The following is a 12,750-nucleotide window of genomic DNA, read 5'->3' as shown; positions in this document are numbered from 1 at the left end:
AATAACATTTTTCATGGCTTCCTGCATTGGCTGCTTACCTGGAACGCTTGTGTGTGGGATGGGGGTGCCTGTGTCTGTGGTTTTTGGACAGAAAACCCTTGTGCGCCAAAGAGAGCAGCATGAGGGCAGAGTGTGAGCAGGATTTTCTTCATGTTAGAAGACAGTAGGTTTTCCACTGCTTCTTAACTGTGTTTGATTGCCCTCTGCTTTTTGTATGAAATAGGACTAGGATAACATAGTGTTCTGTATTGGCTACTCCATGACTGGAGTCCTGAAGCCAATGTTAAATATGATATGGGTGTTGCCAGGATTAGAAACTTCTGCTAGGAGATGAATGCCACTCCTCATCAGAGTCTATCCAACAAATGTACCGCGAGTTTTTGTTTCACAACAGCGTAACTGGAATCACCACAGCTTACACTTGCGCATTCAGAAACTATTTGACTAGAAATGTATGTAACAAGGAAAGTTTTAGGGGACAGTCCCTCTACAACTGCCAGATATAATGAGAAATGTTAATGTGAAAATGAGTTGATCAGTCAGCTACAAAGAGGTTTGTGCTCTTTTCTGAGGGTTGGATTATTATTGTTCAGAAATGTCCATTGGAGAAGAACACAGCTATCTAGCAATCCACTGAGGATAACTTTACTCCTTTAGCTGGCTTCATCCTTAGGACTCTTGTGATGTAAGTCAATGATTTTAGCTTTAATTGTATATCCTGTCATATTTTTTCTATTTGAGACATGGAATAGCTGCCCTGTGCCACACCAGCCTTGCTAAATCCAGTACATCCTGTCCTATTCTTTAATCTTTGCAAGGTGAGGTCACACTTTTTAAAACTGCCCTCTAGCTCTGAGAGTTACAGCTTTGGATTCTGCCCCGTCCAACATTTGTCACTTAGGGAAGAATTCCCTCTTCCATACCAATGCACCTCTGCTTGTCTGCGCGTGGATGTGTGACCTGTCCTCTGCTCTGGTAATCCCTGTGGGTAGTGCGGTCACTGCTCTGTAGGTGCAGCTCTCTCTCTCTGCTCTGGGACCTGTTGAGCGTAAAGCCTGCTGAAGGCTGGGAAGCAACAATTTAGACTGTTCCTGTTGCCAGACATCAGTGTTATGAACACTAATGTGGAAGAAAATTCACTGGGAGCTACAAGAGAGGACATCTAATATTGCATGAATCCTTCTACCTCATGAACAGGAACATCGGCAGGATAGTGGGAAGCTTTCTGCCAGTGGACAGAACAAGGATGGCTCTCACTTGTAAAGACTGAGCTGCCAAGAGTTAAAGTGGTTACAAAACACCACAGGTCCAGCTTCACCAAGAGCCATGCTCTGCCTCTCGCACCAAGTACTTTTCTTCCGCATAAATCGTCTCATGGAAACTGAGGGGGCTGCTGTGGAGCTGAATTCCGTGCAATGAACTTGGGTTCAGTAATTAAGTCTCAAACTTTGTGCTGCAAGAATATTTCAGCGATGAATAACAAAGAGGAAGAACATATTAATTTACAAGAGACACTGACTGCTTGGCTGGCAGTAGTTGTAGGATGTGATCCAAAACCATTTAATGTCAATGGCTATCTTTCTGTTCACTTCAGGGGAGCTGACCTGCAGGGGGCTTTGTTATGACTCATCCTTGTTAGTTAGATTTAGTACAGCAGTGCCTAAGGGCGAGCATAGGATAGCTCTCCTCTGTCCTACCGGCACAGAGGAGGCCATCTGGGCAGCAGAGAGCTTATGCCGGCAAAATTTTGGGTTTTTTGATCGTGGTTCAGTCTACATGACACCAGGCCTGCTGGCAACAGGTGGGGTATGCCTGTCTCAGAGGGGAAACGATCTTTGCACAGAAGTTAGCAGGGCTCATTGAAAGAGATTTACACTAGATTTGAAGGGGGAAAGGGATTAGACCAGGCTCATTAGAGATAACCCTGGGGGCAGCATGCCAATGGTTGAGGGACAGTGTGCTAGCAAGGTCCCTTTGGTCTGCCATCTCAGTGGAGGTAGAGGATGGAGATCCATGCGGCAGCAAAGACACAAGGGTTATTGATGTGTTAGAAACCATGGTCAGCAGAACTGCCACCTTGGACTTCTGGAGGGCAACCTTTGGCCTGTTTAGGGGCCTGGAAGACAGAGTCCCTTGGGAGGCTGTCCCGAAGGCCAAAGGGGTCCAGTAAGGCTGGACATTCTTTAAGAAGGAAATCTTAAAGGCACAGGAGCAGGCTGTCCCCATGTGCTGAAAGACAAGCCAGTGGGGAAGAAAACGGACCTGGCTGAACAGGGATCTTTGGCTGGAACTCAGAAAAAAATGAGAATTTATGAACTTTGGAAGAAGAGGCAGGCAACTCGGGAGAACTGCAAAGGTGTTGTGAGGTTATGCAGGGAGAAAATTAGAAGGGCCAAAGCCCAACTAGAACTTAATCTGGCTTCTGCCGTAAAAGGCGATAAAAATGTTTATATAAATATATGAACAACAAAAGGAGGGCTAAGGAGAATCTCCATCCTTTATTGGGTCTGGGGGGAAACTTAGTGGCAAAGGATGAGGAAAAGGCTGAGGTACTTAATGCCTTGTTTGACTCTGTCTTTAATAGTGTCCTGGGTTTGGCCAGAACAGGGTTAATTTTCACCAGACTCCAGGAAGGGGCACAGCCGGGGGGTGGGGGCTGACCCCACCTGGCCAAGCAGAGCCCGGTATTCCATACCATGTGACGTCAGGCTGGGTTCCGGTGGGGGGGGCGGTGCGGCGGGAACGCACTCGCGGCTTGGGCGGGCGCAGCGCCGGTCCGGTTGCGGGAGAGCGGCTGTTGTACGGTTCGTGGTTGTGTTTTCTCCTTATTTGTATCGTTGTTGTTCCTGTTTTCCCTCTGTTTGCTGTTCTGTTAAACTGCCCTTATCCCGACCCACCAGTTTCTGCCTCTTTCTTTCCATTCTCCTCCGCACGCCGGCGGGGGGAGGGGCGGCCGCGTGGCGCTTTTGTTGCCGGCGGCAGCCGAAACCAAAACATTAAATTGGCGCCCAGACGTGGGGCGGGGGTAACGGCAGGGCTGAGCAGCGGGTGTTAAAACTGCTTTCTTAGATTTTGTTAAATTTTGTTGTAGGCATTTTTTCTGTGTTACTTAAATAGTCGCCGGTAAAAATGTTTCTGTCTTTCATCAGATGGTTGTGGTTTTTGAATCCGTACTTGCTGTACTTGTTCCCTGTGGTGCTATTCATCGTCACGGGGAAAAAGATCAGGATGATAATTTTGCTCTACCTTACGATATCGACTTATGATATGATAACATCACTGTGCATGAAATTAGTCTTGTATTTGCATGCGGCACTGCGGTCATTTCCGTACCTCGGATCCTATGTCTTAGATTTTGTTAATAATCAAACCCAGTCTGTGGGGAAAGCCGAAGGGGATACCTTCCCCCACTCTTTCGCCCCCCCCCCCCCTCCCTCAGGCTGGTCCTAACTGCTTTTGAGAATTTCGACTACCCGTGGGATGCTCAGGGCAGCACTCTCCTTTTGTTATGCCTCCTGAATGGGTTGCAGGTTTTGTTTAGGGTTAAGCAAGTCGTTAAGAACATCGTGCAGAGACCTGCCCCGGGGCTGGATAGCTGTGAGTGGCTGGGTGTGTGGGACAGCATGGGCAGATGTCTAGAGCAGTGGGCACCTGCGGTGTGTTTTAAACTCACCCCTGAACAAATACAGAATCTGGACAATCTGGTAAAATATCTGAAAAAAGTGTGCTGCCACCCTGGGAATTCCAGAGAGACACAGATCACCGCAACGTGCTGGGGTCTGGCCCATGCCTACCGAGCCCTGTTCAACACTGTTCAGTGCCTTAAATGGGAAAGGGGGGGAAGCGAAGCGGCAGGCACTGCAACTGGCGCTGCCCCCCCAGCCGGCCCTGCAGCCCCTCCAGCCCAGCAGGCAGTCCCAGCCCCCCCGACCGGCACCACCGCTGCTGCAGCCACAGCTGCAGGGTCTGCCTCGGTTTCCCCAGCGGGCACAGCAGCTGCTCCAGCCCCAGCTCCAGCCACAGGCACAGTGACTGAGCCCAATGACCAACCTGTGCAGGTAGCAGTCGCCCCCGTAAAACTAAAGAAAGACGCAAAGAGAGCAGATCGCTCCGGGAGGGATGACGATGAGCCAGGGTCATCACGGGAGATAGAGACAGAGATCATCACCCGGTCCCTGTCCCTGGGGGAGCTCTGAGACATGCGGAAAGACTTCAGCCACCACCCAGGCGAGCACATTGCCACCTGGCTGCTGCGGTGCTGGGATAACGGGGCCAGCAGCTTGGAGTTAGAGGGCAAGGAAGCCAAGCAGCTGGGATCCCTGGCCAGGGATGGGGGCATTGACAAGGCCATTGGGAAAAAGGAACAAATCCTCAGCCTCTGGAGGAGACTTCTGTCAGGCGTGAGGGAGAGGTACCCCTTCAGTGACGATTTTGTATGCTACCCTGGCAAGTGGACCAATATGGAAAGGGGTATTCAGTACTTGAGGGAATTGGCTGTGCGGGAGCTGGTTTACTGTGACACAGACGATGAGCAGGTACCTACAGACCCAGATGAACTCCAGTGCTCACAATCCATGTGGAGGAAGTTTGTGCGGAGCGCACCCTCCTCACATGCCAACTCACTGGCAGTTGTAAACTGGAAAGGTAAAGACGCACCAACAGTGGACGAGGTGGCTGTCAGACTCCGCCAATATGAGGAAAGTCTCTCTTCCTCCCTTGTCTCAGCTGTAAATAAATTGTCCCAGAAGGTCCAGCGACTCGAACAGAGTATGTCCTACTCCCCACCTGTACGGGCCAGTGTCTCAGCTATTAGGGGCAAGCGTTTCTCTGCTCAGGAGAGGGAATACAGAGGCTACACACCCCGGGGCACCCTGTGGTTTTACCTGCGTGACCACGGAGAGGACATGAGGAAGTGGGATGGAAAACCCACCTCAAGTCTAGAGGCCCGAGTACGTGAGTTGCGAGGTAAAACAATCACAAAAGGGGACTCTGTTAGGAAAAATGCCGCTCCAGTTTCCAGCAGCCAGCTCTCCAGACCAGGTAGACAGTTTGACCTTGATTCCGATCCTCTGGAGGGGACCTCCAAGTCATTCTTACAGCAGGTGAGCAGCAATTTCTCTGACGAGGATTAGAGGGGCCCTGCCTCCAGCCAGGTGGAGGAAAGGGACAACCGTGTCTATTGGACGGTGTGGATTCGGTGGCCTGGCACGTCAGATCCACAAGAGTATAAAGCTCTAGTGGACACTGGTGCACAGTGTACTTTAATGCCATCAGAGTTCAAAGGGTCAGAGTCCATTTGCATTTCTGGAGTGACAGGGGGGTCCCAAGAGCTGAGTCTACTGGAGGCTGAAGTGAGCCTCACTGGGCAGGACTGGCAGAAGCACCCCATTGTAACTGGCCCCGAGGCTCCGTGCATCCTTGGGATAGACTATCTTAGGAGAGGCTATTTCAAGGACCCAAAGGGGTATCGGTGGGCTTTTGGCATAGCTGCTGTGGAGACGGAAGAAATTAAACAGCTGTCCATCTTGCCTGGTCTCTCGGAGGATCCTTCCGTTGTGGGGTTGCTGAGGGTTGAAGAACAACAGGTACCTATCGCGACCACAACGGTGCACCGGCGACAGTATCGTACCAACCAAGACTCCCTTCTCCCCATTCATCAGCTGATCCGCCAGCTGGAGAGTCAAGGAGTGATCAGCAAAACTCGTTCACCCTTTAATAGTCCCATATGGCCAGTGAGAAAATCTACTGGAGAGTGGAGACTGACAATAGACTACCGTGGCCTGAATGAAGTCACACCACCGCTGAGTGCTGCCGTGCCAGACATGCTAGAACTTCAGTATCAGCTGGAGTCAAAGGCAGCCAAGTGGTATGCTACAATTGACATTGCCAATGCATTCTTCTCCATCCCTTTGGCAGCAGAGTGCAGGCCACAGTTTGCTTTCACCTGGAGGGGCATCCAGTACACCTGGAATCGACTGCCCCAGGGGTGGAAACACAGTCCCACCATTTGCCATGGACTAATCCAGACTGCACTGGAAAAGGGTGAAGCCCCAGAACATCTGCAGTACATCGATGACATCATTATATGGGGCGACACAGCGGAGGAAGTTTTTGAGAAAGGAGAGAAAATAGTTCAAATCCTTCTGAAAGCCAGTTTCGCCATTAAGCGAAGTAAAGTCAAGGGACCTGCGCAAGAGATCCAGTTTTTGGGAATAAAATGGCAGGATGGGTGCCATCAAATCCCAATGGATGTCATCAACAAAATAGCAGCTATGTCTCCACCAACCAGCAAAAAGGAAGCACAGGCCTTCCTGGGTGTTGTGAGTTTTTGGAGGATGCACATCCCAAATTACAGCCAGATTGTAAGTCCTCTGTACCACGTGACCCAGAAGAAGAATGATTTTGAATGGGGCCCTGAGCAACGACAGGCATTTGAACAGATTAAACGGGAGATAGTTCATGCCGTAGCCCTTGGTCCAGTCCGGTCAGGGCAAGATGTTAAAAAAGTGCTCTACACCGCAGCCGGGGAGAATGGCCCAACCTGGAGTCTCTGGCAGAAAGCACCAGGGGAGACTCGAGGTCGACCCCTGGGGTTCTGGAGCCGGGGATACAAAGGATCCGAGGCCCGCTATACTCCCACTGAAAAAGAGATTCTGGCAGCATATGAAGGCGTTCGAGCTGCTTCAGAAGTGGTTGGCACTGAAGCACAGCTCCTCCTAGCTCCACGATTGCCGGTCCTGGGCTGGATGTTCAAAGAGAGGGTCCCCTCTACGCATCATGCCACCGATGCTACGTGGAGTAAGTGGGTCGCGCTGATCACCCAGCGCGCCCGAATGGGAAACCCCAGTCGCCCAGGAATTCTGGAGGTAATCATGGACTGGCCAGAAGGCAAAGATTTCGGAGCATCGCCAGAGGAGGAGGTGACACGTGCTGAAGAGGCCCCACTGTATAACCAGCTGCCAGAAGATAAGAAACAGTATGCCTTGTTCACGGATGGGTCCTGTCACTTTGTGGGGAAGCAGCGGAGGTGGAAGGCTGCTGTATGGAGCCCTACACGACAAGTTGCGGAAACTGCCGAGGGAGAAGGTGAGTCCAGCCAGTTTGCAGAGGTGAAAGCCATCCAGCTGGCTTTAGACATTGCCAGTCGAGAGAAGTGGCCAGTGCTCTATCTTTACACTGACTCTTGGATGGTGGCCAATGCCTTGTGGGGGTGGCTGCAGCAATGGAAGAAGAACAACTGGCAGCGCAGAGGCAAACCTATCTGGGCTGCCCCATTGTGGCAAGATATTGCTGCCCGGCTGGAGCAGTTGGCTGTAAAAGTCCGTCACGTGGACGCCCACGTCCCTAAGAGTCGGGCCACTGAAGAACATCAAAACAACCACCAGGTAGATCAGGCTGCTAAGATTGAAGTGGCTCAGGTGGATCTGGACTGGCAACATAAGGGTGAACTCTTTATAGCTCGGTGGGCCCATGACACCTCGGGCCACCAAGGAAGAGACGCGACATACAGATGGGCTCGTGACCGAGGGGTGGACTTGACAATGGACACTATCGCACAGGTTATCCATGAATGTGAGACATGCGCTGCAATCAAGCAAGCCAAGCGGGTAAAGCCTCAGTGGTATGGAGGACGATGGCTAAAATATAAATATGGGGAGGCTTGGCAGATTGACTACGTCACACTGCCACAAACCCGCCAAGGCAAGCGCTATGTGCTCACAATGGTGGAGGCCACCACCGGATGGCTGGAAACCTACCCCGTGCCCCATGCCACCGCCCGGAATACCATCCTGGGCCTGGAAAAACAAGTCCTGTGGCGACATGGCACTCCCGAAAGAATCGAGTCGGACAACGGGACTCATTTTCGCAACAGCCTCATAGACACCTGGGCCAAAGAACACGGTATTGAGTGGGTGTATCACATCCCCTACCATGCACCAGCCTCTGGAAAGATCGAACGTTACAATGGGCTGCTAAAAACCACTTTGAGGGCAATGGGGGGTGGGACTTTCAAAAATTGGGATACCCATTTAGCAAAGGCCACCTGGTTGGTCAACACCAGAGGGTCCACCAACAGGGCTGGTCCTGCCCAGTCAAAACCTCAGCGCCCAGTAGAAGGGGATAAAGTCCCTGTAGTGCACATGCGGAACATGTTAGGGAAGACAGTTTGGGTTAGTCCTGCCTCGGGCAAAGGCAAGCCCGTCCGCGGGATTGCCTGTGCTCAAGGACCTGGGTGTACCTGGTGGGTAATGCGGAAGGATGGGGAAGTCCGATGTGTACCTCATGGGGATTTAATTTTGGGCGAGAATAGTCCATAAATAAATTGTATAAAGTTAGTTGTTAAATAACCCTGTCACTGTCTGTTATCACTGTTATAATTGTTATATGTTGTACCAGTAGTAGCATAGTAAGAATCGTCCAGATTAAAGAAGGATGGACTTTTTCAATGAAAACCTAGCAGAGCACGGTGATGATGGAACTGGACCTGGTTTTCAACAACTAGCATCCAGCAACTTCATCAAGATCAACATCTCCTGCAGACTGTGGGCACGGGCCGCACCAGATACATCAGCCGTGAGCTCCGGATGCAGCAAGTGACCGCCCATCACCACACATCACCTCCCCTGCCACGGAAGACCATTACGACAGATGGAGCCTGAAGTCATGGATTAAATGAACTCAACGGACACTTTAGAGTGATGATCCATAGATTAAAGGAATGATATCTGGAGACAGGAGAAGTGGTGGTGATCAACTGGACAATGGGGGACCTGGGCATGACGTAGATGGTATGGAATAAGGGGTGGATAATGTCCTGGGTTTGGCCAGGACAGGGTTAATTTTCACCAGACTCCAGGAAGGGGCACAGCCGGGGGGTGGGGGCTGACCCCACCTGGCCAAACAGAGCCCGGTATTCCATACCATGTGACGTCACGCTGGGTTCCGGTGGGGGGGGAGTGGCGCGGCGGGAAGGCACTCGCGGCTTGGGCGGGCGCAGCGCCGGTCCGGTTGCGGGAGAGCGGCTGTTGTACGGTTCGTGGTTGTGTTTTCTCCTTATTTGTATCGTTGTTGTTCCTGTTTTCCCTCTGTTTGCTGTTCTGTTAAACTGCCCTTATCCCGACCCACCGGTTTCTGCCTCTTTCTTTTTCATTCTCCTCCGCACGCCGGCGGGGGGAGGGGCGGCCGCGTGGCGCTTTTGTTGCCGGCGGCAGCCGAAACCGAAACAAATAGTAAGACCAGTTCTTTGGGTACCCAGGCCCCTGAGCTGAAAGAGACAGGGAGCAGAATGAAGCCCCCATAACCCAACGGGAAATGATCAGGGACCTGCTACCCAGTTAGATACACACAAGTATATGGGGCCAGGTGGATCCACCTAAAGCTACTGAGGGAGTTGGCAGAAGTGCTCACCAAGCCGCTGTCAATCATTTATCAGCAGTCCTGGCTAAGTGAGGAGGCCCCAGACAACTGGAGGCTCGCCAGTGTGACACCAATCTACAAGAAGGGCTGGAAGGAGGATCCCAGGAACTAGACGTGTGTCAGCCTGGCCTCGGTGCCAGGGAAGGTTATGGAGCAGATCATCTTGAGTGCCATCACACAACATGTACAGGACAACCAGGTGATCAGGCCCAGTCAGCATGGATTTGTGAAAGGCAGGTCCTGCTTGACTAACCTGATCTCCTTCTATGACAAGGTGACCCACTTAGTGGTTAAGAGCAAGGATGTGCATGTTTTCTACCTAGACTTTAGTAGAGCCTTTGATGCCATTTCCCACAGCATTCTCCTGGAGAAACTGGCTGCTCAGGGCTTGGACGGATGCACTTTTCACTCCTGATCTTGATGATTCTCAAGGTCTTTTCCAACCTAAATGATTCTATGCTTCTATGACACAAGAGCACATCAACAGAACAACCAACCATCATATCCACCTGCTGATTGGGAAGGGATGACAAGAGAAGGAGGGGAAAATTAAAAGCTTGGCATCTGATATGGAATAAAAGAGATGGCAAAAGAAGAAATCCATCAGTGTTGATATTCCTGTGTGATGGCTTGTGAGTGGTTTGTCTTTGCAGTTGCTGGCCAATTCCTGTTGTCTGTGTATCCCAGACACACTGCATGTGCATTCGGATAACCTCTCCATGGTCTCAGCAGAGCAAATCAGCTGAGGGCCTTAGCATCTGATCCTGATTTCACCAGCTTTAAAGGGTTTATATACCTCTAAGGTAAGCATGTGCTGAAGTGCTCTTCTAGTCTGGTGTCAAATGCTCAGTACATGAGCCTGGAAGGGCATAGGGAGAGTTTTGTACTGAGTAGGCTCTGGGAAGAGGCAGAAAGTGTTTGATTGGTGTAGGCAATCTGGAATGCACCACAAACACCGTGTTAATCTAATTTGAAGTTTTGAAATAAATCTGTTTACTGTAATGACGCCTCCCACAGTTCCCCACCTTTTTTTTTGTTTCCTGGTAAATTTTCATTTGGGAAAGCTGCAGTGTGAATGTCTTCTCTGTGCTTGACTGAATCGCGATACTGCTATTTTTTTGGTATTATAATTAAAAAGGAAAGACACAACATCATTAGCTTTTTTCCCCTTGTTCCTTTAGATTGCCTTGAATGCATGGATTCCTGTTTAGGTCTTAACCAAAACCTACTTACTTCCCAGTTTCTTATCCTTTCAGCTTCTTCAGATGAAATGACTCAGCAGCTACAGGATGAGTTTGACACCAGCGTGGAGAATGCAGAAGCTTGGATGAGGGCCATCCAAGAGAGACTCAGGATCAATGATAACACCAAGGGACCTCGATCTGCCCTAGAAGCCAGGCTGAGGGAGACTGAGGTAAGGGAAGGAGTGATGTAGTGGTTCAGAGGTGGCTGTTACTGCTGCCATTGTTACAGCAGTTATTGCTGCGAACTCTGGAGTTTTCCATTAGAAAACTGTCAGCTGCCCCTGCTTGCTGGAATATTGGTCCTGTGTGGATGGATTTACATCAGTATTCTTTCTAATTTTTCCATCTGCAGAATGTTTACAGACTTTATAGAAAAAGATGGCAATTTGATATCACAAGCTTCCAAGCTTTTCAGGTTGGTTTGGAAGACTAGCAGCAGGTTTGGCAGGTTAAAATGTTTACACTTTCCTATGCTCAAAGCTGAAACAATTGAGTCGCTGCTGGCAATTACCAGATAGTGATTTGCAGAAGTCCAGCATATAGTACGAGAGAATCAGATCATATTAGTGTTCCGTCTCCTCTAGGACTCTGGCACTGATAGATTGCAGTGTCCTAATGGGCTGTTCTAGAGTAATCCCCTTGTCCTTTTCCATAAACCATCATGATAAGACGGTTTACAGCTCCCCTTTTACTTTTTCATTAGATGGATTGTAATGTTTTCGTTTTTTTCTGGTCCTACTTAATCTCTTGTATAACTTCTCACAGAGATCCCATTGCAGATTGTGCCTGCTCTTACTGTGATTTCACTTTCATTAATTTACGTTATCTTGTTCTTGTAATCTCAGAGAACAAACACTCTTTTTTTGTCCTATCTCTGCCATTCATGATTAGAGGGAGTGGTGGTATTTCTATGATTAACATTGAAACTATTTTTATACTTGTATTACCTTTAATTCCAGCTAGTCTGTTCTTTAAATTAAATGGCCAAATTTTTCCATCATTATTTACCCAAATGTCTTGTCTTTTCATGTGTCTGCTCGTGTTTGGGCTGCCTCTTCTGAAGTTTAACAACTCCAAAAAAACATTGCAGGCTTACATGGAGGAAAAGGTTGTTTACATGATGGTACAGTGATGTCTTCAGCCTTTTTCCTTAACTGTGGCTCATTGGAAGCTGGACCTTGCCTCTGGCATAATATAGAGACTGTTCATGGAGTGATGGATGATGGCTAGACTTGCATGTCAGTCTTGAAAATCTGAAATATTTCCTCTTGGTTTATAGATTTATTTCTACCCTTAAATTATTTTCACCCTCCCCTTTTGTCTGGGAAACTGTGATATGTACAGCCTTAAAAAACATGCAAGAAGCACAGGAACTTGGGTAGGGAGAGTGGTAGTTTGGCAAAAGGGGTGCATTCGTGGCAGAGATAACAAGACATAAGGTTTAGAGGCTTGTCATGATTTAATATGTCCTGAACTGAAGCCGATTGTCTTCTGTGGGCTTTGGAAGAGGTGTACAGCATGCAAAAAATCATGTTAGAACATTTTTTTTCAGTTCAGACTTTGGAAATTTATCATTCTAAAGAATAACAAGTGTCTGTTCTCTCTTCTGTGTATACTTTATCCACTTCCTTCTCCCTCATCCTGCCTTCTTCCTGGGCCTGGCTTCCCTGTCCAGCTCACGTCTCCTTGTGATGTGCTCGCTGCTTCACCTGTTGGCTGTTTTTCAAATCCAGTGATCATTTTTCAGTTAGTTTTTTGCATCTTGCCTTTTTTTCATGCATCCTTCCTGTGGTTTATTTTCTGTTAATTTATTAATGAAAATGCCAGCCAAAGATAGTGAACACTTAAACAGATTTGAAAAAGAAGAATGCCTGTACAAAGCCACTGCTTTTTCTCCAGCTGTTGTTTGCTTTCACTTGCTTGAAAAATGTCAGGCTTAGAATACAGCTTTGCTCTCAAATTTTTCCTGTTGATTGGTAGCTATGGCTTTTATTTTCTTTCTCTGCCCTACCCTTTGCCCTGCTTTCCTGGATTCTTTTAATCACACTTTTCACAGTAGATGGTTTGTCCAAGCAGCTGCTTGTACGTC

The 12,750-nt window shown here is 49.0% G+C and overlaps 1 protein-coding gene across 5 annotated transcripts in view; it reads left to right on the top strand.

The window, feature by feature from the left end:
• The window catches only part of SYNE3 (spectrin repeat containing nuclear envelope family member 3), a 93,895-nt gene that overhangs the window by 34,602 nt on the left and 46,543 nt on the right, over nt 1–12,750 (top strand). For 4 of the 5 annotated variants that reach the window (XR_012764546.1, XM_075426365.1, XM_075426367.1 and 1 more), the window contains exon 3: nt 10,674–10,831. Coding sequence is in view for 4 of the 5 variants with exons in the window: in XM_075426365.1 (XP_075282480.1) it covers nt 10,674–10,831 (158 nt within the window). In the remaining variant the exon portion in view is untranslated. Of the gene's footprint in view, nt 1–10,191; nt 10,221–10,673; nt 10,832–12,750 lie in introns of those variants that run through there. The other variant, XM_075426368.1, reaches the window with a different exon arrangement.

The sequence above is a fragment of the Opisthocomus hoazin genome, chromosome 7, assembly GCF_030867145.1.
Source record: "Opisthocomus hoazin isolate bOpiHoa1 chromosome 7, bOpiHoa1.hap1, whole genome shotgun sequence".
Lineage (NCBI taxonomy): Eukaryota > Metazoa > Chordata > Aves > Opisthocomiformes > Opisthocomidae > Opisthocomus > Opisthocomus hoazin.
The sequence above is the reverse complement of the archived record's forward strand: the minus strand, read 5'-3'. Positions and strand labels throughout refer to the sequence as shown.